This window comes from Garra rufa, chromosome 21 (assembly GCF_049309525.1).
Source record: "Garra rufa chromosome 21, GarRuf1.0, whole genome shotgun sequence".
Taxonomy (NCBI): Eukaryota; Metazoa; Chordata; class Actinopteri; order Cypriniformes; family Cyprinidae; genus Garra; species Garra rufa.
In genome coordinates, this window is record NC_133381.1 from 10,607,085 (window position 1) to 10,632,047 (window position 24,963).

General features: G+C 34.4%; 1 protein-coding gene across 1 annotated transcript in view; it reads right to left on the reverse strand.

Moving 5' to 3' along the window:
* The window catches only part of bach2a (BTB and CNC homology 1, basic leucine zipper transcription factor 2a), a 31,613-nt gene that overhangs the window by 3,743 nt on the left and 2,907 nt on the right, over nucleotides 1–24,963 (reverse strand). The window contains exons 2-3 of the mRNA XM_073826649.1: nucleotides 8,442–8,698; nucleotides 3,297–4,760 (exon numbers count right to left, since the gene is read on the reverse strand). Coding sequence (XP_073682750.1) covers nucleotides 3,297–4,760; nucleotides 8,442–8,684 — 1,707 coding nt within the window. The 5' untranslated portion in view covers nucleotides 8,685–8,698. The remainder of the gene's footprint in view (nucleotides 1–3,296; nucleotides 4,761–8,441; nucleotides 8,699–24,963) is intronic.

A 24,963-nucleotide genomic window follows, 5' to 3' on the forward strand; every position in this document is an offset into this window, starting at 1 on the left:
ACCTGCCACTGCAGTAAGACAAAATATATTTATATTAGTGCTGTTAAATCGATTGATCACAATTAATCACATTGGAAGTATATTATTACGTGTATATTATATGTATATATGTGTGTGTATATATATATATATATATACAGTATATATATATATATATATATATATATATATATATATATATATATATATATATATATATATACACATACATACACACACACACACACACACACACACACACGTATATATTTAAGAAATATTTAAGTGTATCTCTCTCTCTATACATATATATCTATATATATATATATATATATTCATCATATTTATGATTTACATTAGTGCTGGGCAATGATTAATCACGATTAATCGAATCCAGAAATAAAAGTTTGTGTACACATAATGTGTGTGTGTGTACTGTGTATATTTATTATGTATACATAAATATACACACATACAGTATACATTTTGAAAATATTTACATGTATATATTTTCATTCATGCAACGATTAATCACGATTAATCGCATCCAGAATAAAAGTTTGTGTGTACATAATGTGTGTGTGTGTGTGTGTGTGTGTGTGTGTGTGTGTGTGTGTGTGTGTGTGTGTGTGTGTGTGTGTGTACTGTGTATATTTATTATGTATATATAAATACACACATGCATGTATATATTTAAGAAAAATGTTATGTTTATATATTAAATATATTTATTTATAATATAAATTATATGATCATAAATGTTTACAAGTAAATATTTTCAAAATATATACTGTATGTGTGTGTCTTTATACATAATAAATATACACAGTACACACAGATATATTATGTACACAGAAACTTTTATTTTGGATGCGATAATCACGATTAATCATTGCCCAGCACTATAATATATAAACAACATATTTTTCTTAAATATATACATGCATGTGTGTATTTATATGTACATAATAAATATACACAGTACACACAGATATATTATGTACACAGAAACTTTTATTTTGGATGCGATTAATCGCAATTAATTGTTGCACAGCACTAATAAATATAAATATATATTATACATATTCTTTTTAATATGTACATGTATGTGTATTTATATGTACACATACAAATACACATAGTAAACATATTATGTAAGTATATGTAAAAAAAACTTATTTTGGATGCGATTAATCGATTTGACAGCACTAATTTATATTCAAGATACAATCTGTCTTTATCTTATTCAGTGTTGCTTCAAGTAAGTTTATCTTGTTTTACGTATTTTTGGAAAACAAATAAAAAAAGACTAATTAAAAAGTACACAGGTTTGTATATATCAGCTATTTTACAGCAGCCTAAAAAGAAACGTCCAATCATCCAATCAGATTGTATAATCTGAACCTATCAGTTTCATAATTCTGCTGTCAAAATATCAGAATTTTTATGCGGCTGCCTTCAAAACTCTCTTAGAATCTAACAAAAAAGCTTCATCTTTGTAGTCATTTGTATACTGACAACAACGACTCAATTGGGTCATCAAAAAAACCCCAAAAGACTAAATGAGACAGCAAATTATCATACACAGACTCTTGAACTGGCAACGTGTCAGTGTTGTCAGGAGGAGGAACAATTATGTCATTGGGACCTTAGGAACAAGAACGGCTCAGAGCTTATTGCCATGGCAACCATCCAGTGTTTGCCAAGTTGCTGCAGCTTGATTCTCAATCTCAGAAGCTTGTGAATTAAATGTGGGAGTGTTTTGTAAAGATTAGATTTTATAATTATTTATGGGGATTTAGCTTTTTAATGGGATCAAGAATTGGATTTGAACTTATGCCCATCAACAGCTCATATGTTGATAACGTGTTGTGCACCAACCACTGCAAAAGGGCAGGCACTGTTTGGGGGAAACAAACAAAAAAAAACCTTACTGGGATTTTTCTGAAAAAATTGTGATTGCGATATAAAGTGAATTTTTTTAAAAAGCCCCAGGGTTGTTTGTGTACTTGTCTGTAGGGATGCACTATTTGGCAAATTAGGCTGTGGCTATATCTACAGCTGAAGTTAAAAGTTTACAGAATCTGCAAAATGTAAATTATTTTTACCAAAATAAGAGGAGTCATACAAAATGCATGTTATTTTTTTATTGAGTACTGACCTGAATAAGAGATTTCGCATAAAGAGAAAGATAAATAGAGAAAATAATAGTTTATAAAAATGACCCCGTTCAAAAGTTTACATACACTTGATTCTTAATACTGTGTTGTTACCTGAATGATCCACAGCTGTGTTTTTTTTGTTCATGAGTCCCTGTTCACACTGAGGACAATTGAGGGACTCATATGCAACTATTACAGAAGGTTCAAATACTCACTGATGCCTCAGAAGGAAACACGATGCATTAAGTGCCAGGAACTTTTTGAATTTGAAGATCAGGGTAAATGTAACTCGTTTTGTCTTCTGGGAAACATGTTAGTATCTTTTGCAGCTTCTGAAAGGGCAGTACTAAATGAAAACAAAATGATATTTAGGCAAAATAAGAAAAATGTACACATCCTCATTCTGTTCAAAAGTTTTCACCCCCAGATCCTAATGCATCGTGTTTCCTTCTGAAGCATCAGTGAGTGTTTGAGCCCTCTGTAATAGTTGCATATGAGTCCTTGAGTTGTCCTTAGTGTGAAAAGACGGATCTCAAAATCATACAGTCGTTGTTGGAAAGAGTTCAAATACACAAAAAAACTGAAAAACCAAAGAATTTGTGGGAGCTGAAGGATTTTTCTGAAGAACAGCGGGCGGTTTAACTGCAGGACAAACAAGGACTCATGAACAACTATCACTAAACAAACAAACAAAAAAACAGCTGTGGAACAATTCAGGTAACAACACAGTATTAAGAATCAAGTGTATGTAAACATTTAAACGGTCATTTTGATAAATTTAACTATTTTCTCTTGTTGACTATATGTAAACATCTTTTATGTGAAATATCTTATTCAGGTAAGAACTAAATAAAAAAATACCATGCATTTTGTATGATCCCTCTTATTTTGGTAAAATAATAACATTTTGCAGATTCTGCAAGGTGTCTGTAAACACTTGACTTCAACTGTAAATAGACAATCAATATTCATGTATTTGAATCAAAGTCTTTGATTTGATTTGATAAGTGCACCAAGCCATTTCTTGATTTCCACTTTACTTTGATTAATCAAGAAGCATTTTAATATCAACTTTGGTATTCATTAGGAAACAGAATGTCCAATCTTCTGTATCCCACGTATTAGTGCAACTAGTATTTCCAAACATATACCAACCTCTTCAGTTTGCTCTTTGGTGGGAAAGGATTCGCTATCTCCATCGGAAAAAGACCCAGATTCGTCACTGGAATTAGTGTCGTAGGACTTCTCGCACTTGATCTTTGGTGGTCCCGACATGCTATGCTCCTGGTGTTCAAAGGCCAGGCATCGTGCCATGGTGGAACAAGGAGAGGTAGAGAGCTCAAACTGGGGCAGGCTGGAAGGAGATCCTCCACTGCCATCCTCAGCGTAGGAGTAGGAAGAGCAAGAGCTGGAGGTTCTGATGTGGCTCTCGGCACGAGACGAACGGGGGCACATTTTAATGGGCACCGGACAGCTGCTCTTTGGCCGGCGGCGGTAGGCCAATACAGGCTCTTGAGAGATAGAAGTTGGGGACAGTGCTTGGGAGCAGGGGAATGACTGGCTGGAACCTGCCCATAAGTCATCCGGGGTCTCCTGGCCCAAACAGCTCTCACCCGGATAAGAGTGCGCGGGTGCCGCCAGATGGTATGGGGCTCGAGAGGAGAAGATGACACTTCTTCTGTCGCTCTCCCGTTCAGAATCTTGGGAACAGATCCTCTCATAGGAAAGTGACTTGAGGGACATGCCATCGGTTAATTTCTCAGCGTTCTTTGAGGACGTCACTCCAAGTCCTCCAATGAAGGCCTGATAGTCTTTTTGGAAGTCATTTGAAGCAACTTCTTGTTCTCGAAGAGGAGAGGTACTGCTGGTGAGTTGCAGATCAGCACTAAGACAATGATCCAAAGACGTGACTTCCTTTTTAACAAGGGAACGCAGGCACACTGGTGAACGCTTGCTCGCAGGCAATTCAATGGGTGTTGAACTAAGTTGTATTCCTTCCATTTCCATTTCCATCTCCATCTCACTCCCTTTATCCCTGACTGGACCGTCCTGCTCCAACTCAGACAAGTCCAGTGGCACACAGTCTTCCCCACTTGCTGGCTCTGCTTTAACCTTGGAAAGATCTAAGCCCTGGGCATCGCTGCTGGTGATGGTATCCTGCAAGCTTGAGGTACTGCTGTGTGAGGAGGTGGTTGCGTTGTGCTTACCAAGAACCTGATGGTACTTTCTATATTTGGGATAACGAGGGAGGTCGAAAGTTGGAGGTTGGTCTGACTGATGCAGGTTGTTGGTGACTTTTAATTGCTCAGTTTCAGAGTGCAGCCTTGATCCAAACAGTGGTGGTCTGGAGTCACTCAGTCGCACATTTGCATCCTCTGACCCATTATCGTGATGGTTCTGAACCAGGGTTCGTGGTGAAGGGGGATTCTGGTTGGTGTGCATGCCATCATCAAGCTCACTGTTCATCTGGGCCTGTAGGAAGCGGAAGCAGGAGTCTTCAAGGTTGTGCATTCCCAGGAATTCTGCACAGCACATGACATCCTGGATGTTGTCCCTGCTGAGTAGCAGCTTGGCCGTGTAAGCAAACTGCAACAGTGGGGCAAAGCCCTTCTCCGTGATCTATAGAAAGTAAACAAAACAAGCTGACATTTCAGGGTCATCAGTGGCATTTTAATTAAATTAAAAGGGCACTTCTGTGATATTTTGTTTTCCCAAAGGCCACCGTTTCCATACATTTTCTACTATTTTTATGACCCCTAGAATTACAAAAGGTTGTTTTACTACTGTACCTTCAAGACTTAACGATTAGTTTATTCCTGAATTAAAATCCTGACAAATCCCCATATCATCCAAGATGTTCATGTCTTTCTTTCTTGAGACCTAAACCAATGTGATTACGCAATGCGTAAAGTCATAGATGTGCACTGCAAAGCTAGTGGTTTTATGGTTTAAAAGTATATAAAAGGTTAGAAAGTATTTTTTTAAAAGACAATAACCTATCGTTTCACTAGATGAGACCTTTATTCCTTGGCTAGGATTGTGTAGAGCCCTTTGAAGCTGCATTGAAACTGCAATTTGGACCTTCAACCCATTGATCCCCATTGAAGTCCACTATATGGAGAAAAATTGTGGAATGTTTTCCTCACAAACCTTAATTTCTTTTTGACTGAAGAAAGAAAGACATCTTGATTGACGTGGTGAGTAAATTATCAGGAAATTTTAATTCAGAAGTAAACTAATCTTTTAAGTGAAATTATTGTGAAATATTATTACAATTTAAAATAAATGTTTTCCATTTTAAATATTTTTAAGCTGTGCTGCTTAATATTTTTTGGAAAAACCGTAACCACAAAATGTGACCCTGGACCACAAAACCAGTCTTAAGTACATTTAAGCATGAGTATATTTGTAGCAATAGCCAAAAATACATTGTATGGGTCAAAATGATTGATTTTTTATGCCAAAAAATCATTAGTATATTAAGTAAAGATCATGTTCCATGAAGATATTTGTAAATCTACCATATATCAAAGGTTAATTTTTGGTTAGGAATATGCATGGCTAAGAACTTCATTTGGACAATGTTAAAGGCGATTTTCTCAAAATTTTGATTATTTTGCACCGTCATATTCCTGATTTTCAAATAGTTGTATCTCTGACAAATATTGTCCTACCCTAACAAATCATAAATCAATGGAAACTTATTTATTCAGATAATGTATAAATCTCAATAAAAAAAACTAAAAAAAAACTGGTTTGACTGGTTTTGTGGTCCAGGGTCACAAATGACTGAGAATAATCAGCTTATCCTCAGATGACCATAACTGCATCTATGCTACAAAGTATCTGAGCTTCGTATAAAGGTCTTACAGGCTTTATGTCAAGTAATAAAATGAAGCAAACTGCATAGCGTCAGGAACAAAAATAAACCACCCTTCTCATCACTTTCAATCACTCGATCGCTCTCGCAGGTATCCATGAATGCTCTGGGCAGCGCAACCACATCAAGAACATCATCTTTAAAATAGAAAGTCATCCTGCTGAAAATACAGCTCCCCCAGACATTCAGTCAGTCCTCCCAGAGCTGCTAATAAATAGAAAAGCTAGGGGGGGAAAATGCTGAGCATTCTGTGGATCTATTTTCAGCTGGCATCAGCAGCTGCCGCCTGCAGAAGCATGTCTTTATGGAAGCCAAGCGCCATATGAGACTCCTTTAATGTTATAACCAGCAATTCTAATGAGGGCAGCAGGCAGGGACCCATGTACACACACACAAAGCAGAAAGCAGAGACTCCACACTATAAAGCAAGGAGGAAAGCAGCTTAGCGTGGCTCTGAGGAGAGAATGAGATATGAAGCCAATTTCCCGGCCATTACAGAATACAATTTGACATTAAGTGTTTTGAAGATGAACGATAATTAATATATAAGCAGAGGCAAATGGGGGCCCTTCTGACATATCTGGGATATTGTAATATAAGTTTGAGCTTTGAGATCACAAAGCACCTAAAGTATTACAACACTGAGGATCAGCCATGAATAAATCATACTTCCTCAAGCACAGTGAACTTCTGAGAGCGAACTCTCGCTAACACTCCTGGTAAACAACATAAGCAATTATACCAACTCAAAGCTGCAGACGATGAACATGTTTTCTTCACTGACACATTCCTGTCGGACTGCTCTATCGGTACACAAAGCGCATCTGTATGTTCCCTAAAGTATAATATTTTGATCAAAATACAGTAAATACTGTAAAATACAGTAAAAACTGCTTTATGTTTTAATATTTTTAAATATCTAATTTATTCCTGTGATGACAAAGCTGAATTTTTAGCAGCCATTACTTCAGTTTTCAATGTCACAAGTTTCTTAAAAAAAGCAACGTAATATGCTGATTTGGTGCTCAAGAAACATTTCTTATTATGAAGTTGAGCTGTTTAATATATTTGTGGAAAATACACAAATCTTTGAAGAAAAAAAGGACCAAAAGAACAGCATTTATTTATTTTACCAACAGAATGTGTCCTTGCTATATAAAAGTAATATATATATTTTTTAAATCAACCTTAATGAAATTGGTGTTTAGAAAACATTTCTTATTATTATTATGTTACAAACAGTTTAATATTTAAAATAAAAGCTGCTTAATATTTTTTTCTGGAAACTGATTTTTTTTTATACATTCCTTGATTAATATAAAGATCAAAAGAATAGCATTTATTTGAAATAGAATTATTTTTTAACATTACAAATGTCTTTAATGTCTCTTTTGAACAATTAAATGTTTCCTCACTGAATAAAAGTAATAATTTCTTTCAAAACAATCTTAATGAAATTGGTGTTTGAAAACATTTCTTCTTCTTATGTTACAAACAGTTTAATATTTAAAATAAAAACTGCTTAATATTTTTTCTGGAAACTGATTTTTTTTTTATACATTCCTTGATTAATATAAAGATCAAAAGAAAAACATTTATTTGAAATAGAATTATTTTTTAACATTACAAATGTCTTTAATGTCTCTTTTGAACAATTAAATGTTTCCTCACTAAATAAAAGCATGCATTTCTTGAAAAACACCAAACTTTTAAACAGAGTATATCCGCTATAGAAATTTCAAGACATTTTTAAGACATTATTCAATTCCATTACTTTTTCAGACATTTGGGCATTTTTATTTTTCATGACTGTGGAGCTTCACACAACATTCACTCTAGATACAATCGTAAATGTGACCCTGGTCCACAAAACCAGTCATAAGGGGTCAATTTTTTGGAATTAAGATTTATACATAATCTGAAACTGAATAAATAAGCTTTCCATTGATGTATGGGACAAAATCTGGAATCTGAGGGCATCTAAATATTGAGAAAATCACCATTAAAGTTGTCCAAATGAAGTTCTTAGCGATCCATATTACTAATCAAAATTGAAGTTTTGATACATGATCTTTACTTAATATCCTAATGATTACTGGCATAAAAAAAAAACTATAATTTTGACCTGCTCACTGTATTTTTGGCTATTGCTACTTAAGGCTGGTTTTGTAGTCAAGGGTCACAAATTGAAGTCCTAAAACTAAGAAATAAAAATAATAAACAAAAAACAAAAAGAAGAATAAGAATGTTTATATACAGTCATCTTCAAAAATGCAAGGATTTCACAGATCTCATAGCTATGCTCTTTTGACACTGCTGGGGAGGTTTTTGTGAGGTTTTCAGTGCAGGTCATTCAGGTGTATCCTTGCAGGCTGCTAATGTATGCTGAATCTGTACCCCTGCCAAATGAGGACACTCACCTTCTGTGGCAGGTTGATGACCGGCTCATGTTCCGTCTGGCCCCTGAGCAGCAGGGAGAAATACTGGCTAGAAGCTGCCAGCACTGCCCTGTGGGCACGGATCTCCCTCCCCTCCACCAGCACTGTCACATCACACAGGACGTCCTGCTTCCGCTGTTCATTCAGGCACAGGAGGATGTTGGCACAATGCACCGTCGACTCATAGACATACATGGGAGCTTCAGGCTTCTCCTCCGTAGACATTCCTTGCTCAGAGCCTGTGGACGAAAATTACATGACATGACTGCTCCACAATATTCAGGTTTCAAAAAAATATGCATTGTACATGTAAAAGCTAGGGGGGAAAAAACACATGCTAGGGCTAATTTCACGATTTTGTATGTACACACATACACTGTTGGTACTGCATTACTATAATATTGAAGGTTAAATGAGTTTATGGTCATCGAATATGTTTTTTTCTGAGGTAAATGTGACTTTATGTGACATTGTTTACAAGCTGCTTTACTGACATCTTTCTGCTGTTGAAACACTGAGTAATCACATGAGATAGGATACAAATTTCGGTAAGTTGAACTTAAGTCTTTTAACATACCTTTGGATGTTTATTCATGTTTATTTTATGCTGTAACTAGTATTAAAGCGGAGATGATTAGCTCATGTGAACTGAGATGCTCCAGTGTCAAAATGGTATTTATTGTTTGAATATTGTAATAAAATTGACAGAATTTGAAATCTGAGACTTTGTTTCATATCAAAACTAACCAATCACAAAGCTTAAAGCGATTTATTTGATGCAAGGCACGCTACATTTCGTTCATTAACTTTAAACAAGCTAGACTAATTGATTCTTGGGATTTAAGAATCAGTATAGTATCTTAAGAATGGGATTAAAATCGAGAAACTGATATTTTTACCCAGCCCTAATAAATGCTATTCGTCTCAATGGCAGTTCTTCAAAACCAATAATGGACAACTGCACAATTGCTGATGCAATCACGCAGATGTCTCAAATTGAGCTGATGGCCAATTAGCAGCATGTGTCAGCTTCAAAAATGGACTGATAATTAGTACTTTGATATGTGAATTTCCAAAGCAACACTAGTCAGTTTGAAAGAGGCTGTAGTCGCCGCAAAAATGGTTTTAAAAATAAAGAATATAGCAAACAAGCACACGAAAGCTTACATACTGACAGATGATTACTTTACAGACCAGTTGCAACATATAGAAAGGCAAAAATGTGTTGCCAACTGTAAAAAAATGTGAGTCTATAATAGTATGGGTAGTCATCTCAAGGGAGTCTAATGATGGCTCCGCATGGCCATATAAATGGCAAAAAGAATAACCAGGTTGCAATAGTGGTAACATTTTGTGCACTATTTCTGCTGTTCCCATTTTCAACATGAAGTCAAATATGTTCTGTGGTCTTCCCAGATAATCACATTTAAATATCATGGAGGGAAACTGATTAATGGGACATTTGGAAGTATAGAAATTAAGTAACAGTGTAAAAGACTTTTAAAAGGGGTAGTTCACCCAAATATGAAAATTAGCCCATGATTTACTCACCCTTATGGCATCCTAGGTGTAAATGGCTTTCTTATTTTAGACGAATCCAATCGGAGTTATATTAAAAAATGTTCTGGCTCTTCAAAGCTTTATAATGGCAGTGGGTGGGTGTTTTTGTTTAACAGTCCAAAAAAAAAAAAAAAGTGCTTCCCGTGGGGGGAAAATAAAGGCCTCCTGTAGTGAATGGATGCTATTTGTAAGAAACACATCCATATTTAAAATGTTATAAGCAGTTTTCTCTGGCTTGTACTAACTGCTGTACACCCAAACCGTTTCGGGAGGATGACATAGGACGTCCACTGCCGTTCAAAAGTTTGGGATCAGTATGTTTTTTAATGTTTTGTAAAAAAAATTCTTATGCTCATCAAGGCTGCGTCTGTTTGATAAAAATACAGGGGAAAAAATGTAATACAGTGAAATATTTTATAATTATGTAAAATATAATTTTACATTAAAATATACATTAAACATCTTTTTTTTCTGTGATCAAAGCTTAATTTTCAGCATCATTACTCAAGTCTTCAGTGTCACATGATCCTTTAGAAATCATTCTAATATTCTGATTTATAATCAATGTTGGAAACAGATTTGCTGCTTAGCATTTTTTCGGAACCTCTGATACTTTTGTTCAGGATTCTTTGGTGAATAAAAAGTTACACAGAACAGCATTTATTTAAAATACCCATCTTTTTTTAACAATATACACTACCGTTAAAGTCAATTTTTATTCTTTCTTTTTTTGAAAGAAATTAATACTTTTATTCAGCAAGGATGTGTTAAATTCATAAAAAGTGATGGCAAAAACTTATATTGTTAGGAAAGATTTATGTTTTGAATAAATGCTGTTCTTTGTCATTTTTTTTCCATCAAAGAATCCTGAATAAAAATGATAACAGGTTCCAAAAAATATTTGGCAGCACAACTTTTGCCAGCACAGATAATTCTAATAATAAATCAGCATATTAGAATGATTTCTGAAGGAACATGCGGCGGCACTAGAAAAATGCCAGATTTCGATATAAGCCAAGAGTAGACGGGTTTTCCTTTGCTAAATTAAGGAAACTTTGCTTCCTTTGCTCCTGTAAACAAAAAAAGAACGGCTAGAGAAACCCGTTTATAACATTTTAAATATGGATATTTTTATTACAAAAACACATCGATTCTTTTAACCGCCTTTACTCACCCCCTGGAGCAGTGTGAGGCACTTTTTATTATGGATGTATGCACTTTATTGGACTTCTTTTGGACTGTTGAACAAAAACACCCACCCACTGCCATTATAAAGCTTGGAAGAGCCAGGACATTTTTTAATATAACTCTGATTGGATTCGTCTGAAAGAAGTCAGTCATATACACCTAGGATGCCATGAGGGTGAGTAAATCATGGGCTAACTTTTAATTTTTGGGTGAACTAACCCTTTAATGGTCACTTTTGATCAATTTAATACATTCTTGCTGAATAAGTATGCATTTCTTTGAAATAAATTAAAACATAACATTAAAATGGTATTGTATGAATGTAATTTACATTATCAATGATAAAGTTGGTCAAAAACATTATAAAGCAAGAAATTTAAAACGTAAATGAGACCAAAAAATTAAACAGAGGAAGAATGTTGCATTTGCTAAATATGTAAGATAACACAATAATTTCAATGCCCATTTTTATTTGATAAGTAGGTATATTTACAGTCACCCAGTCATTACTTCAAAATAAACTCTTTGAGAAGACCTGATCCAGATTTATTATAGAATAATGATCGGTTGACCGTGCATTACCCCTTACATATACTTCTACAACACTAGATGTGGTTTCTACTCCATTATCACACTGTATTACGTTCATTCCTAGAGGCAGTGCAAAGCTGAAAGGAGTAACTAGTAAGAGGGATATTCCAATTATTTTGAACCAGTCTAGTGAAGATGAGCTGTTGAACAGCAATTGCTCGCTCTAACACGGCATTTCAGTATCTTGGCTTTGGTAATCTCAGCATCAGCTCGTGAATCATTAACACATCTCCATACAGAGCCACTCGCACTGACAGAGAAATGTCTGATAGCAGCTGTCACTCGTTTGCTCTACCCACACTAATGAGATATCACCAGCATGTCAATTCATTCAGAGATGCCGCTCTGAAAAGGAAAAATACCATGCAAATAAACAGAGGGAATTACAGCATGTTTCATCATCAACACTGATCCATGACTATGTCAGACAACCATGACCATAATGCAGATGAGCATCGTTACAATGGCGCTCCAAATATCGTGCATTGTGAGTGTTGCACTTGCAGTACAATGAAATAGGTTATCAAAAGACAAATTACTCAGAGACAAGTGATCCGCTCAAAACTCATTCAAGTGCAAAACTAGGCTTAACCGCTCGGTCGCTGTGGAAACAAACCTACGGTACTAGCCTCTTCTGTTTCTGCTCCTCCAGGACTGAATGGAAATATAATTAGAAAGCATTTGTTAAAATGTCCACGATGCTGACCAACCCCACAGTCTAATTTATGAAGCCCCTAATTCCATTGCCAACACCAATATGGCTTATATGGAGAACTTATTCCTTTGATGGAAAAGAGTAATGTCCATGTACACACTTTAGCAACAAACTGTAATCAGATAAATCGCATTAAACATATATGTTGTGTAATTAAACTTAATTTATCACAGACATTACACATTTTCAGCGTTTTTTATTTTTTATTTTTTATTTTTTACATTTTTACATGAAAACAAAAAAATCTTTCTTTGTTTCTTTCTTTCTTTTTAATTTTTTTACATTTTTACATGAAAACAATTTTTTTTTATTTCTTCTCTTTCTTTCTCTTTTTTCTTTCTTTTTTATATTTTTTTATATTTTTTCTCTTTCATCTTTCTTTCATTCTTTTTTCTTTCTTTCTCTTTTTTACATGAAAACAAAAAATCTTTATTTTTCTTTCTTCTCTTTCTTTCTCTCTCTCTCTTTATTTTTTTACATTTTACATGAAAACAAAAAAAATCTTTATTTTTTCTTTCTTTTTCTTTCTTTCTATCTTTCTTTCTTTTTTTTACATTTTTACATGAAAACAAAACATTTCTTTCTTTCTTTACATTTTTACATGAAAACAAAAAAAAATATTTCTTTGTGTTTCTTTCTTTCTTTTTTATTTTTTTTACATTTTTACATGAAAACAATTTTTTTATTTTTCTTTCTTCTCTTTCTTTCTCTTTTTTCTTTCTTTCTCTTTCTTTTTTTCTTTTTTTATATTTTTTCTCTTTCATCTTTCTTTCATTCTTTTTTCTTTCTTTCTCTTTCTCTTTTTTACATGAAAATCTTTATTTTTCTTTCTTCTCTTTCTTTCTCTCTCTTTATTTTTTTACATTTTACATGAAAACAAAAAAAATCTTTTTTTTTCTTTCTTTCTTTTTCTTTCTTTCTTTCTTTTTTTAACATTTTTACATGAAAACAAAACATTTCTTCTTTCTTTACATTTTTACATGAAAACAAAAAAATCTTTCTTTTTCTTTCTTCTCTCTCTTTTTTCTTTCTTTTTTTACATTTTTACATGAAAACAACAAATAATTTATTTTTCTCTTTTTTCTTTCTTTCTTTCACTTTCTTTCTCCTCTTTCTTTTTTTAACATTTTTACAGGAAAAATATTTTTCTTTCTTTCTTTCTTTCTTTACATGAAAACAAAAAAAAAATCTTTCTTTGTGTTTCTTTCTTTCTCTTTCTTTTTTTTACATTTTTACATAAAAACAAAAAATATTTATTTTTCTTTCTTCTCTTTCTTTCTTTCTTTCTTTCTTTCTTCCATTGAACATTAAAGAAGATTATATTTTGAAGAATGCTAACTAAACTGTTGTTGGTCCCCCACTGACTTCCATAGTGTGAAAAAATGCCAAAAGTCCATTGGGACCAGAAACTGTTGGTTACCCACATTCTTCAAATATTTCCTTTAACATTCAACAGAAAAAAAACTCAAACAGGTTTAAAAAAAAGTTCAAGTTCAAGAAAAGAAGTCCGTTAGATCCCACATGGACAAACATTAAATAATTGATTACACAGCACAAATGCGGTGACCCCATTTCCACACAATCACCAAGACATTAATTAAAAAGTACATATAATTCAAGGCCTCCTACTTCAGGGGGTAATACGGCCGTTATGACCACCAAGAGAAGCCTGGCCTAATTTCATACTGACCTGATTACAGCGGCTCTTCTTTCAGTTCCAGCCACTGAAGAGCTTTCTGAGAATCATAGTATGCGGTATAAACCTGATATAAGATATAAACTTGCAATTGCAAAATTATAAAATCAGAATTCCAAGATATAAACTCGTAATTCTTAAAAACAAACTCTCAATTCTGACTTTTCTTCTCAGAATTGCAACTTTATATTTCTGACTTTATAATATCAAAGTTTGTCAAATTTATGTTGTTGCAATTTGCAATAAGAAAAAAAATACCAAATTGCGAGAAAAAAAAGTCAGAATTGTGAGATATAAACTTGGAATCTTTTTAGTTTGGAATTCTGACTTCATTTCTCATTGTGAGTTAACAGAGAAAAAAAAGTTAGAATTGTGAGATAAAAACTCTTTAATGTTTTACTCCGTGGCGAAGAAGAGAAGAAAGAAAGAAAGAAAGAAAAGGAATATATGATTTGATAAAACAAATACAATTTAAATTTTTGGTTTTATTAAATTTAGTCCTAAATTCATTTTTGTATGAGTTTTTCCTTTATTATTTTCTTTTTTTAATTTAATTCCTAATATTTATTTGCATATTTACTCATTTACTTATGCATTGATTTTTATATTTAATTATTCATGCATAAATTTTTTGCATGTTTAGTTCTCCATAAGTGTGTTTGTGTAGAATTAAATTTCAAATCTTAGAATATACACTACCAGTCAAAAGTATATATATTTTTTATGTTTTCTGCTCACCAAGCCCGCATTTATTTGATCTAAAGCACAGCAAAAAAAAGGTAAAAGTCTGAAATATTTTTACTATTTTAAAAAAACATTTTTATTTGAATATATTTTAAAACGTAATTTATTCCTGTGATTTCAAAGCTGAATTTTTAGCACCATTATTCCAGTCACATGATCCTTCAGAAACCATTCTAATTTTCTAATTTGCTGCTCAAAAAACATTTATTATTATTATTATTATTATTGTTTAAAACAGCTAAGTAGAATTTTTCATGTTGCTTTGATGAATAGAAAGTTCAGAATAACAGCATTTATCTGAAATTGAAATCTTTTATAACATTATTAAATGTCTTAATCATCAATTTAAAGCATCCTTTCTAAATAAAATTAATTTCTAAAATTTTGCTTCCAAAAAACCCCATAAAATTATACTTACTCGAAGCTTTTGAATGGTATAGTGTATAATGTTACAAAAGCTTTTTATTTCAGATAAATGCTGTTCTTTGTATTTTTCTATTCATCAAAGAATCCTGAAAATAAAATCTACAAAACTGTATTAAATATTGATAATAATGACAATAAAAAAAATGTTTCTTAAACAGCAAATCAGCATATTAGAATGATTTCTGAAGGATCATGTGACACAAATTTAGCTTTGATCACAAGAATAAATTATATTTTAAAATATATTCACATAGAAAACAGTTCTTTTAAATAGTAAAAATATTTCAAAATATTACTATTTTTGCTGTACTTTGGATCAAAGAAATGCAGGCTTGGTGAACACAAGAGACATAAACAAAAAAAAAGCATTAAAAATCTTACTGTTCAGAAACTTTTGACTGGTAGTGTATGTACAGTACATACAAATATACATATGTACAGATAAATATATGCACATACAAATGCCTCCACAAAACAGGAAAATTAAAATGTTAATTTTTACTCTCTCTCTCTCTCTCTAAATATTATATAATAATGTAGATATAAAAACACACCATAATAAATTATATAATAACACAGAACAGTTACCAGCCCAATTTGAAAACCACTATACCGCTGTAACTATTAACCTACACATGAACTCCATCCCTGTCTGATGCTCTGCTTATGAGAACAGTTAATGAATCTTTAAGCATACCCTCGTAAAATATATAGCTAACCGCTATCTGCAGATTCCATGAGCTCATGGTTTGTGTTGCAGGACGTGGCAGGCTGCTGGAGCGGAGATCCAGTGCTGCCTGCTGCTTCACGCTTTAAGCCTGCAGGTCAGGAGAGAAAACCACACACAACCAAACAGAACGACACAACACACCTCAGATAAGAGCTCATCTTGGGGGGATTTTCCAGCAGGAAACTCGACAATGACATCATTAGTTTCGACAATGAACTATTGTGCTCAAAATAAGGTTAGCTGTCTCTCTTTCAGAGGGTCACTGTCATATTCACAAGCCAGTATAAAGGATGTGAACAAAGAATGGATCCCTTTGAAAAATGCAAGCTGTTTTTTGGTACTCCGTGGGAAATGTCCCACAATGCATTCACGATTGCATTCACTTCTAGTCTGCTTCAGTTACCAACGCAATATGCCCGTGAAAACTCCTCCTGGAGTAAATGCACTTGTGCCAGTTCGCTTATGTAAATGAATTGCACTTTTACAAATTAGCGTTGTTCATTGAAAGGCAATCAGGAGTTGGCTAAACAGCTGAAATAGCACTCCTCAAGTCAATCAGGGCATTCCTAAGCAGGCTTTCCAGCGTAAAGATAGGGGGTGACTCCATGCCAGAGTATTTTGGGCACTGGTTGCTGAAACAGAGCTTGAATGAATCATGGTTTCCCAGAGACTGAAGTGAGAAGTGACTCATAACTGTCTTTAATATAGGCAGAGGCAACCGTGACACAAAAACACAGCAAGCAGGCTATAAATATACACAGAAGCTCACAGTGAGCTGGATAAACATACTTCAGTACAAGCAGTACATAATACAATCAGCAGATGGTCATGAGCGAGGCATTTAAGACATAAATCATGGATATTTAAGACTAAAGTCACAAGAGATTGTGCATTACGTTAATTTGCCATATATAAGAGGTGTTCATAGGTACATTAGATTAACTGTTTTCATAAAATGAAATGTTATTTGATTAACAGTAAAAATATATTATTACAATGCAAAATAACCGTTTTCTATTTGTTCCTGTGACACAAAGCTGAATTTTCAGCAGACATTACTTCAATCTCTAGTGTCACATGATCCTTCATAAATCATTTTAATATGCCGATTTACTGCTCAAGAAACATCTATGGTTTCATCAGTGTTGGAATCAGATGTGCTGCTTAACATTTCTGCGAAAACGTATGCTTTTGTTCTTTAATTAACAGAAAAGATCAGCATTTATTTGACAGAAACACTACAAACTTATTTTAAGTTTTTTAAAGTCTCTTCTGCTTGCCAAGCCTGCATTTATTTGATCCAAAATGTAGCAAAAGCAGTAATATTGTGAAATATTTTTCTATTTGAACGCATTTTAAAATGTTATTTATTCCTGTGATGAAAAATACATTTCCAGCATCATTACTCCAGTCTTCAGTGTCACATGATCCTTCAGAAATCATTCTAATGCTGATTAACTGTTCAAGAAACATTTATTATTATTACCATTATTATTATTATGAGATTTAAAATGGTTAAATATATTTTTTCAGTATTCTTTGATGAATAAAAAGATCCAAAGATCAGCATTTATCTGAAATAAAATGTTTTTGTAACATACACTGTCAGTATAATTTTTTGGGAAATAAATTATAGAAATAGTAATAGTCAAGGAAGTTTGCTGCCATAATATGGACACAGCAGCGGAGTAATATCACGCAGCACCTGAAATTAGTTAGTGCGTTGTAACTGCGCCTGCTTTGGCCATGTTAGGGCAACAAACCTCCTTGACCATTACGCCGGAATGGGAGTGTAGTTCCTAATCTTATCGGCCTAAAAAAAAAAAAAAAAAAAAAAAAAAATCGCAGCTTTACATTTTGCGCCGGTATTAGTACACGATATAACTACAGAAGAGACTAATTTAAAATAGGACAAATATTGAAACTCATTGGTCATTTTTGAACACGGTGTTATTGGTCTAATAGGATTCAATGATCTATGCTAAGCTATGCTAAAAGTGATATCGCCAGAACAGGAGAACGGCTGAATGGACTTAATAACTCAGGGGGAGTTGATAGGGAGAATGATCCTATTTCCAAAAAAGAGTGTTCCTTTAAATAGAAGATGCTGTTTAAATATCTTGTCTTAAAAATCTTAAAATATTCCCTTAAAGGGATAGTCCTCCCAAAAAAGACAATTCTGTTATAAATTACTCACCCTCATGTCATTCCAAACCCATAATACCTTTTTTCATTTTCAAATGCAAATTAAGATACACAGCAATGCAACCGACACGTTCAAGGCCCAGAAAGGTAGTACAGACTTTGTTAAAATAGTCTATGTGACATCAGTGATTTAACCTTAATTTCATAAAGCTACAATAACACTTTTGCGCAAAGAAAAAATAATGACTTTATTCAACTATTTCTTCTCTTCATATCAGAGAAGAAAAGCAAGAAGAAATTGTTGAATAAAGTTGTGCAATTTGTTTTCTTTGCACACAAAAAGTACTCTAGTAGCTTCATAACATTACGGTGAACCACTGATGCCCCATTAAGTATTTTATTGATGTCCTTACTACCTTTCTAGGCCTTGAACGTGTCAGTTGTGTTGATGTCTATGCAAGGTCAGAAAGTTCTCTGATTTGATCAGAAATATCGTAATTTGTGTTACGAGGATGAACAAAGGTCTTATGGGTTTGAAACAACATGAGCATGTGTAATTATTGATTGAATTTAAATTTTTTTGCGAACTATCCCTTTAAGAAAACTAAAGACATTGGAATATTGTTGACACAGATCAGCTTCTGAAGTGAAAAGATTAAATGCTGAACTCTTTTCTCATTGCTTTTTGAAATTTATCTACACTATGAGTAATGCCTGACAACGCAAAACTAGACAGAAACTGACAACAAAACTAGAACACTCCCGATATAATCAACAAAGCTGCCTGCATTGTCTGTGCACTGCAGTTTGACTTCATACTGTTGCGGTCTATGCAGCTTTCTTGATTAAAACCGGAGCATGCTAGTTTTGTCATGTCATGTCGCTCGCATGTAGGGTAGATGGGATGTCAGCATGACCGAGGCCTGGACATCCTTTCTAAACAGATGGTAATTGAGGCCAGCATGGGAGGTAGTAACCGTCTGAGGGTGACTGATGGTTCAGCCAGCAGGTTGCACCTGATTTTCTCCCTACAGTCAAATATCATGAATTTCAAATGAATATCACACGAGTACTGTGGGCTCGAATAGCTTGGAAGAAATGATTAACATAATCAACTAGGAAACACTGAAAAGCTTTGAAGATTTCATTCTGCTGTGATCTCACAAACCGATCGCAAAACATCAAAAAGAAAAAAAAAGGTTTGATCACTTATTAAAATTTCATCACGCTCTACAAATTTGATGAAGAACATAAACACATTTGCAGACAGTTTAGCACTTTTTATCCATGTTAGACAACCTAGACATTAACGAAGGCATGCCAAGACAACAAACTGTTGAGAAACGCTAAAAACACCTCTTTTGTGTTAGTATCCAAAAAGTGTACTGACTTCTCATGCATTTGCAACTACTTGGGCAAAACTTTTAGACTTAGAAATTCCCTGTTACTATTACAATTTCTGACACATTCTTGTTTTTCAGCGCTCAATTATGCTGCTTAAGCTGCATAAAGGAATATTACAATGACATTTAGAATCACCGCCCTGAAGTTGAGCTGAAGTTCACTGTTGTCATTTCAATAGATATTTCCTAAAATAAGCACAGGTATTTCAATCCACTGGGAATGACCTTTTCTTTCCTGTCACTCCATTTTCTAGGATGTCCTCTACACATCTCTTATTTCAGCCGAAGCACTGACATCACATCTCGCCTGAGGTATAGCAGCGAGAGTATAACTGGACCACTCACTTTAAGTCTGTCAAAGCAAAAGATAGCAACAAAAGAGGTAACAAAATTCAGGATATTCATGATCAGATTACAAATTATGAAATAGATAGTTCCAGCCCTGAGTGTTGTTTGCTCGATACAGGAGAATATGTTGTGCTTAAAGGAATATTTCAACTTAAATTGAAAATTTGCAGCAAATTTATTAACCCTCAGGCTATCAAAGATTTGTAGTTATCTTTTAGTTAGTTAAGATAAGATTTTGAGACATTTTGCATCACTTACTTATCAGTGAATCCTCTGTAGTGAATGGGTGCCATCAAAATGAGAGTCACACTACAGCATTTTGTCCCTTAAGTGAACTACTATGAAAACTAGAAATAACGGCATGAACCGCATGTGTCATAAGAGCGCGAACGAAGAGTTTATTGGGGTTAAATGTAATCCACATGTCATACTGAAACCCCTACGCATTTACTGCTTACTACGCAGCTGGTTTCCTGCATTCATATTCAGCTGTGTTACTTTTACCTAAGTCAGCTGATGACCTACTTCAAACAGAGGATGAGAGTCACAGCTCCTCTTTCATCTGTCCGTCAAAGCAGACGATTCCGGTAAAATACAAAACCTCAGCGGTAAGCATCGTGACACTTATATTCAAAGGAGGGGTGTAGCAAGCTACTTCAGCGTGAACGCATCTCAAGGCTATACATTTGGATTTGCAGACTGAAGCAGCAATGGCTGAGATATGCATAATTTCATAAAACGCATGGTAACATATAGAACCGTCTTGGGGTTTTGTTTTTTGTCAAGTATGCAAAAATGGTCTTGTAAAGAAACGTGACTCTAGCAACTTCATCCTGCACTGCTAAAATGTAACTCTTGTACTATATTAATGCATTAATGAGTATATATAAATATATTTATTAACTCCACTCCACTCCAACACTCAATATTAAATATTATAAATATAAAACATTTATATATTGCAGAAGAACAAACTTCTGTATTTTGTATCATTTAAATATCGAAATTGCAATTTCTTTTTATATTTTAAAGACAAATGTAGAAAATATTATGATTTTTTTTCTACATAACTAATAATACCTTTCCTCCACCCCAATCCATTATTGAATGAATAAATTATTTTAATAAATAAAATAATTCATTTGTAAAAAAAATAAATAATAATAATTATTATTATATTTTCAAACAAATAAAAAAATACAATAAAATAAACATATAATATATATATAAAAATCCACCAAAATGAATAAAAATCCCCCATAAATTCAAGACAAAAAGGCAAAAAAATGCCCCTGCAGAACTAAGCAACGTATTACGGCTGACGCAATTAAAAGTAAATGTGAAAATAAATAAAGTGTCAATTTGCAGAATTATAATTAGATTAGCTCACAGTGCTTTCACACACTGTTTTGTGCAGCGTTAAGCTTTATATCTAATCAAACGAGTTTCTGTTGAACTTAGAAATGCACAGGCCAATCAGAGGTGCTTAGATTATTCAGTGCTGAAAATGCACCAATCCAGAGGAGTTTAGATTAGTCAGCACTAAAAACTATCCAATCAGAGGTGCCTAGATTAGTCAGCTCTGAAAACATGCCAATTAGTAGGGCTGCACGATAAATCGAATGCGATTATGAGGCGCGTTTAGTTAATGAAGCCGGTACTTTGATTAGTAGTAAATCTCCATCACGTGCGTTCAGCTGGAGCGGCAATTAATAAACAGAGACGTAAATCACTGACAAGCTACGCCAAATCGGGCTCAAAATCGAATTCAATTTTGAGCGCGATTTGGCGTAGCTTGTCAGTGATTTACTCCTCTGAACACTCCAGCTGAACGCAGCTGAACGCACGTGATGGAGATTTACTACTAATCAAAGTACCGGCTTCATTGACTAAACGCGCCTCATAATCGCATTCGATTTATCGTGCAGCCCTACCAAATAAGTGACACTTAGATTAGTCAGCACTGAAAATGCACCAATCAGAGGTCCTAAGATTAGTCAGCACTGAAAACGAGCCAATCAGAGGCACTTGGATTAGTCAGCACTGAAAACGAGCCTATCGGAGGTGCTCAGATTAGTCAGCACAGAAAATGCGCCAATCAGAGGTGCTCAGATTAGTCAGCACAGAAAATGAGCCAATCAGAGGTGCTCAGATTAGTTAGCACAGAAAATGCGCCAATCAGAGGTGCTCAGATTAGTCAGCACAGAAAATGAGCCAATCAGAGGTGCTCAGATTAGTCAGCACAGAAAATGCGCCAATCAGAGGTGCTCAGATTAGTCAGCACAGAAAATGAGCCAATCAGAGGTGCTCAGATTAGTTAGCACAGAAAATGCGCCAATCAGAGGTGCTCAGATTAGTCAGCACAGAAAATGCGCCAATCAGAGGTGCTCAGATTAGTCAGCACTGAAAATGTGCCAATCAGAGGTGCTCAGATTAGTCAGCACAGAAAATGCGCCAATCAGAGGTGCTCAGATTAGTCAGCACAGAAAATGCACCAATCAGAGGTGCTCAGATTAGTCAGCACAGAAAATGCGCCAATCAGAGGTGCTCAGATTAGTCAGCACAGAAAATGCGCCAATCAGAGTCGTTTAGATTAGTCAGCAGCACTAAAAACTAGCCAATCAGTGGCGCTCAGTTTAGTCAGCACTGAAAACGCACCAATCAGAGGCTTATGGATGAATCTGCGCTAAAAACGCACCAATCAGAGGTGCTTAGATTAGTCAGTGCTCAAAACGCACTGAATAGAGTTGCTTACATTAGTCAGCCCTGAAAATGCGACAATCAGGGTCGCTTAGATTAGTTAGCGTTGAAGACGCGCCAATCAGAGCCGCTTAGAGTAATTGGGTAAATTAAGGTATTTGACATTGAAGACAACATATGTGACCCTGGACCACAAAACCAGTCATAAGGTTAAATTTTACAAAACTGAGATATATACATCATATGAAAGCTCAATAAATAAGCTTTCTATTGATGTATGGTTTGTTAGGATAGGACAATATTTGTCCGAGATACATCTATTTGAAAATCTGAAATCTAAGGGTGCAAAAAATCAAAATACTGAGAAAATCACCTTTAAAGTTGTCCAAATGAAGTTCTTAACAATGCATATTACTAATCAAAAATTAAATTTTGATAGGTTTACAGTAGGAATACAAAAAATCTTCATGGAACATGACCTTTACTTAATTTCCTAATGTTTTTTGACATAAAAGAAAAATCAATAATTTTGACCCATACTATGTATTTTTGGCTATTGCTACAAATATACCCCAGCGACTTAAGACTGGTTTTGTGGTCCAGGGTCACATATGGTTTTTATAATAATAAGGTGATTATAAAAATGCCCTCACAAAGGTAAAACTGGAAATCAATTCCAGGGGGCACATATTGCACCTAAATGAAAAAGTTAATGTCTGACCCTTCCTTACAGCAACAACTCCCTTTATCAGACCATCCTGAGCAATTTAAATAAAAATGTCCTTGACCACTAAGGAAATCTTTTAATGGCCCAATTAGCTGTGTTTGTATTTTCTTTCATTGTGTCAATGTCTCAGACTAACTCTACTCTAACAGGATGTGAATGAGTGTTCAATGGGTTCATCAAGTCCACACAGTTAATAAATGACAGCTTTGGCCAAGTGCATTCCAGCTCTGTTTCTCTCACCCTTTGGCCCATCTGTGGACATTAGAGGCATTAGTATTAACATATCATGACCTGGCACTTCATTATTAGCTTTAAGCACAATATATTTGGGTACAGATGAGGGATGAAAAAAACCCAGCAATACTGTGGTTTAAAATCATACCCGCAGCCAGCTGAACCGAAACTAAATGAGCAAAAACAAAACTCAGAGCACATCAGCCACTGAGAATACCACTGAGAATACCTTAGAAACTATGACATATTTTTTCTAAAATTATGCTGATGTTGATACAGTTGAAGTCAAAAGTTTACATACACCTTGTAGAATCTGCAAAATGTTAATTATTTGACCAAATTAAGAGGGATCATACAAAATGCATGTTATTTTTTTATTCAGCACTGACCTGAATAAGATATTTCACATAAAAGATGTTTACATATTGTCCACAAGAGAAATACTTTTAATACTGTGCTGTTGAATAAATAATCCACAGCTGTTTTTATTGTTTAGTGATAATTTTTGTGTATTTGAACCCTTTCCAACAATGACTGTATGATTTTGAGATGCATCCTTTCAGACTTAGGACAACTGAGGGACTCGTATACAACCATTACAAAAGGTTCAAATGCTCACCGTTGCTTCAGAAGGAAACACAATGCATTAAGAACAAAGGGTAAAAACTTTTGGAATTTGAAGATCAGGGTAAATTTGATTTATTTTGTCTTCTGGGGAACATGTGAGTATCTCCTGTAGCTTCTAAATGCCAGTACTAAATGAAAGAAATATGATATTTAGGCAAAATAAGAAAAATGTACACATCCTCATAACGTTCAAAAGTTTTCACCCCCTGACTCTTAATGCATTGTTTTCCTTCTGGAGCATCAGTGAGTGTTTGAGCCTTCTGTAATTGTTGCATATGAGTCCCTCAGTTGTCCTCAGTGTGAAAAGACGGATCTCAAAATCATACAGTCATTGTTTGAAAGGGTTCAAATACACAAAAATGACAAGAACCAGAGTTCAATTTGCTTTATCAAACGAATGCATTACAGGAGCAGTTTTCAGCCAATGAAGAAACATCTGTTGTGTTGCAAACACAAGCAGAGACAAATAACATCTGTTTCTCAACCGGCGATAAGCGACAAACCCACAACTGCTGACAAAACCTGTTACATGACTAAGGAGATGTTTCCGCACAGTCAATATTGAAGACGAGCAACTGATTACTCACTGGCTATTGATTTGACCTTCTTTTTGAAAGACAAAATCAGGATGAACACTAAAAGCCAAATCTTTAAAGATCCTGAAAGCACT